The following is a 5,000-nucleotide window of genomic DNA, read 5'->3' as shown; positions in this document are numbered from 1 at the left end:
ACGGACTAGAGGAGTGAGCCAATTTCCCAAGAGGATGCAAAAATAGATCCTGCCTGAGCGGTGCCTCTCGTTCTCCCCAAACCAGAAGGCCTAAAACAGCTAACAATATACGGAGTAAGTACTACATGAAATGTCTGTAATAAATACTATATGATGTTTTCCTTTCCTTTCATGAGTATTGACAACTACTCCCATCATTCTAAATTGCAAGTCATTCCGACTTTTTTGAAGAGTCAAAATATTTCAAGTTTGACCAAAATTTTATAATAAAATACTAATATTTATGATACTAAATAAGTATTATTAGATTTTTCATTAAATATACTTCCATAGTATATCTATTTGGTGCTAAAAATCTTTATAATTTTTTTCATAATTTTTATTAAATATAAAAATAGTTTGAATCTCCAAGAAATTTGTGATGAATTCCAATTTGAAACAAAGGGAGTACTCCGTGTTGTTTTGTTGTTTATAAATGGACAAGATCTGTTGTACCTTCGTCATATTGGCTTTAGCTCGGCCTAGGCCAGATGTGAGAGAAAGTAAAGCCCAAGCCCATCTCCGGCCCATAGTTCTACTAGACAGATCATGAACAAGTCTACAAAAACGTAGAAGAAGAAGAGAAGAAGAAGAAGAAATAAACGTCATGGGAACTCACCAAAGCCAAAGCGTATCCATGGCGGCTCTTGCCATTGGCCTCCTGAGAAGATTGATCTGCTCGAGTAATTTACCCATAGCATTGTTTAATCACGCTACCAAGTACACTAATGGCTTGTTGCCTGTCTATCAGATGAAATAAAGGTACTTTTATTCGCATTCCTTTCTCCCCGTGTTTTTCCCCCTCGGTGGGCAGCAGACAGCACGCATGCAAATCATACTCTCTTCACTTGAAGGACCACAAGGACCACAGTGCATTTTCCCTCTTTGCAATGCATCACTGTTCCCTTTCTGAGTTGGAACTTCACTTTCAGAAATAAACAAGGAAGCTATAGTACTACTGCATCACAGTTCATTGGTTAAACTGATTTGAACATCACTTATCATTGGAGTATCTATAACAGACTTGAGAAATCTGTGCGGTCCACCTACAATAATACAGTTACTTAGTTATGGTTCAGAGACTTCATCAGATCAGATTCACATCAATCATGTATTATTGTTAACTTGTTCTTCAGATCCTGTAGCAAAGATCAAACTTGGTTAAATGGCTTGCATACCTTTTCACGAGCCAAACTGCATACAGGGTATCGAGGTTGACACATTACCAACAATAAAATTCAACGTCATTTAGAAACAGCTAAACTGGTTAGAGAAAGCGTATTTCTTGCAAAGTCTGCCATCCAGCTAAACTAGTAAAGCTAGTAGCAAAAACGGTACAATTACTAGGTGCTACGCCAAGCTAATCAGCATAATAAATTGGGTGGAATCTGACGCGCGTTGGCTACCTTCATTAGGTAATTGCTGGTAGAAAAGTTTGGTTAAACTAGGCTTGGCTTTGTGGGGATTAACAGCCGCAACTTTAGACCTTCACACATCGCAAATTATCACAAGTGGAAGCTGGAAATACGTTCAGCTTCTGAAGATAAGTGCATGCATGAACACAGCTTCAGTCAATCAGAGTCTGCGCCTGGCTGCTATAAACAAAGCGACGCGTGCCAAACCTCTGTCGAGCGTTTGGGCGGAAGTGCGGAACTGAAGCACTCCACGTAGCCCTAGTGCGGTAGTGCCCATCTTGCCGGCCGGCCCTAATTGCCATCAGAATGGAATAGCGACTGGTGTGTGTCAGTCAAGACATCTGAGTCATCTGACACTAGCACCTGCTGATGCAAATTAAACTTAGCGTAAATTTTAATCTGCAACCTCGTACTGACTGCCAACTGATGTCCAGTTTACAACCTCTGACACCCCAGTATTATTTGCTCAAGAAAGTTCTCTGTTTCCGGCTGATCATGAACATGTATAAAAGAAGGCTACGCTCTTTCATGAAAAGAAGTTAACAAGGACTTAAAAAATCCATGTCAATTGACTAATTGCATCTCTACCCCCACTACTTCTACAAAACCCTACTTGCTCTCACTCCCCTTCCTTTCTTCTACCTAGCTCCGGAAGTTGCTAAGATGGGAAGCACATTGTACCAAATGGAGCTGAACACCAGAAGCAAGCAGTCTAGCAACAGCAAGGGCAAAGCCATGGCCAGGATCGTGGAAGAGGAGGAGGAAGCTGAAGATTTCTTCAGCTCAAGCGGTTGTGGGTGCTTCCTCTGCGCCATCAAACAGCCGGACGCCCGGCTCCGCCTCGCCAGCCTTGCCGATTTCTTCAGGGAGCTGCCATACTGCGAGGATGACGGCAGTAACGGCCAGTCATGTGCCGCGGCAGTCGGCGCCGTGTGGCGCGCGGCCATGGCGGCGCCCGACGACCCGGAGCTCCCGTCGCTCGGCGCGATCCGGTGCATGTCCCTCCTCCTCGCCCGCGCGCTCGCCGACGCGGCGTGGTGCGGCCGCGGCGACAACGTGTACGTGCCGTACTACGCCGCTCACGTCATCGGCTCGTACACCATCCGCTCCTCCGCGCACGCCGAGCTGGCCGTCGCGGCGGGGGCCGTGCGTCCCCTGATGGCCCTCCTCGGCGGCGCCATGACGTGGGTCGAGCGGCGCGCGGCGGCGCGAGCCCTGGGCCACCTCGCCAGCTACGACGCCACGTTCCCGGCCGTCGCGCGGCACGCCGCTGAGGCGGTGCCGCTCGCCGTGCGCGTCGCGTCCACCTGCATCGCCGACGTCTACGCGAGCTTCGTCGCGCTTGCGCCGATCAGGCGGCCAGAGTACCAGCGCGACCTCATGTCGTGCGGGCTCGGCGGCGGCGCCGACGCCGAGGACAGGAAGGCAGAGGAGTGGGCGAGCCAGCTCCAGTGCTGGTCGCTCTATTTCCTGAGCTGCCTCGCCTCCAGGGACCTGTCATCTCATGCCATGATATGCCAGGACGCCGTGTTCTTGCGCGAGCTGTCCCGGATGTGGGGCGGCCTGGCGAACGGCGACTCGCCCGCCGGCGTCGGGCTGCTGCGCCTTCTCTGCAGGAGCCCAGTCGGCCGCGCCGCCATCGCGGCGTGCCGCGACGCGCTCTCCAGCCTCTGTGACCTCGCGCGTTCGTCCGACGACTGGCAGTACATGGCCGTAGATTGCTTGCTCCTCCTCCTCGACGACGGCGACACATGGCACGCCGTTGCTGATGCCACGGCAGCGTGCCTCGTTGACTTGGTCGATCTCCGGCACCTCGGTCCAAGGCGACGACTCGGCGATGCCATTGCAACTGCGCTGCTTCGTGATGGCGACCATGTCGGTGGCCGTGAACTAGGCGTGGAAGCAAAGGAAACGATCGGCAAACTGAGGGAGCTGAAGCTAGAGAGGAAGGAGACAGAGGAAGCAATGCCTAGGGATGAGCTGCTGAAGAGAGAGATCTTAGCCAAGGAGAAGAAGAGGCAAGGAAACGACAGCTTCTTGCACGGCGACTTCGACAAGGCCATTGATCTGTACACCGAAGCCTTGGAGCTGTGCCCCCTGAGCAGGAGGAGGGAGCGGCTGGTGCTGCACAGCAACCTCGCGCAGTGCCGGCTCGCGCGGCGCGAGGCCGACGCGGCGGTGAGCGACGCGACGCGCGCGCTCGCTCTGGCGCGGCCGGCGAACGCGCACGCCAGAAGCCTGTGGCGCCGCGCGCAGGCGTACGACATGAAGGCCATGGCCAGGGAGAGCCTCCTGGATTGCCTAGCCTTCGCCGGCGCGTGGCTCGACCGCCGGAGGCACCCGCGCAGGGCGGCCCGCGGCGCGAACCCAAAGCTGCCGTACTGCGTCGCGCGGATGATCAGCAAGCAGATGAGCGTCACCGGGCTGTTCGCCGGCGTGTCTATGAAAGGCAACATGGTAGGGGGTGATGATTGCATGCCACGGTGCGGCGAAAATGATGACGGGGACGATGAGGACGACGAAGATGATCGCGAAGATGACGATGAAAGCGAGGAGGAATTTGCTGACAACGCTGGGTTGAAGATCTGCAAGTCAGGTTAGTAATTCGTGATGAAATTAAATTGTTTGACAACATACATTTCTTGAATTGATCAGTAGCATTAATCATGAAATGGTTTCTTAATTCAGGAAGGGAGTTGCCAATTGTCACGGGGGATGCTTGGAGGAGATTAGCCCGGATGACATAAAAGTGCAAACCTGTTGTTATCTCATGATCCACCGTAGTAAGCTAGCTAGCTCGCTGATGATAACTACAGCAAAATTAGGGCTTCACCGCCCCTTATAAGATAGAATCTTCGATCGGTGCAATGGCTAATCTTCGATACGCAGGGATCAGTTCTGTTTTTGTTCTTGTAGGCTCACTTGTTTGATTTAATCATGATCATGAGCTATATTTCTCCATTTCTCGACAATTTGTTGTCCCATGATTCGAGCCATGTACACTTATAATTTTATTTTAGTTTCTCATCCTAAATATCTACTGAAATCTTCCTTTATTTCTGTACACAAAAAATCTGTTGATCTAACTGATAGAGATATGGTTAAAGTGTGAATGATACATAATTCGCATAGATGTTTTAGACAATCGTCGTAGCAGGAGAGGCTAGGTACACTTTGGTGATGTGCAATGCCCAGGATTCTCCTAAAATGTTCCTTTCTTCTTTTTAGTCATGATTCTTATGAAAATGGACTAATAAATTAAACAATATGGCTATAAAAATATCTGTATCACCCTTATGGAGATTCCAGTTCTTTCATACTTCGGCAAATCCCAAGTGCAACTGGAATTATACACAGATCGACCAATTAATACATGTCAATTCAAAGTGGATAGAAAATAATGTGATCGAAATACAATGTTCAACTGAAACATTCTCAACTATAGTGGTTCTAAAGTTCTATAAAATCTGTCTCCGATCCGTTTGGAGTTCGCATATGATTTTTTTTATAAACTTTGGATGAAACAAAACCGTTACAACTGTATCA

The 5,000-nt window shown here is 49.5% G+C and overlaps 1 protein-coding gene across 1 annotated transcript; it reads left to right on the top strand.

Annotated features, from left to right (window-relative positions):
- The first annotated feature begins 2,078 nt into the window (after nt 1-2,078).
- Nucleotides 2,079-4,441, top strand: LOC120648870. Its single transcript, XM_039925509.1, has 2 exons — nt 2,079-4,050; nt 4,143-4,441. Exons 1-2 carry the CDS (start codon nt 2,118-2,120, stop codon nt 4,199-4,201), a joined length of 1,992 nt encoding a protein of 663 aa, XP_039781443.1. The 5' UTR covers nt 2,079-2,117; the 3' UTR covers nt 4,202-4,441.
- Nucleotides 4,442-5,000: the final 559 nt, after the last annotated feature.

Source organism: Panicum virgatum, chromosome 9K, assembly GCF_016808335.1.
Source record: "Panicum virgatum strain AP13 chromosome 9K, P.virgatum_v5, whole genome shotgun sequence".
Lineage (NCBI taxonomy): Eukaryota > Viridiplantae > Streptophyta > Magnoliopsida > Poales > Poaceae > Panicum > Panicum virgatum.
Note: the sequence above shows the minus strand (reverse complement) of the source record. Positions and strands in the feature narration are given on the sequence as shown.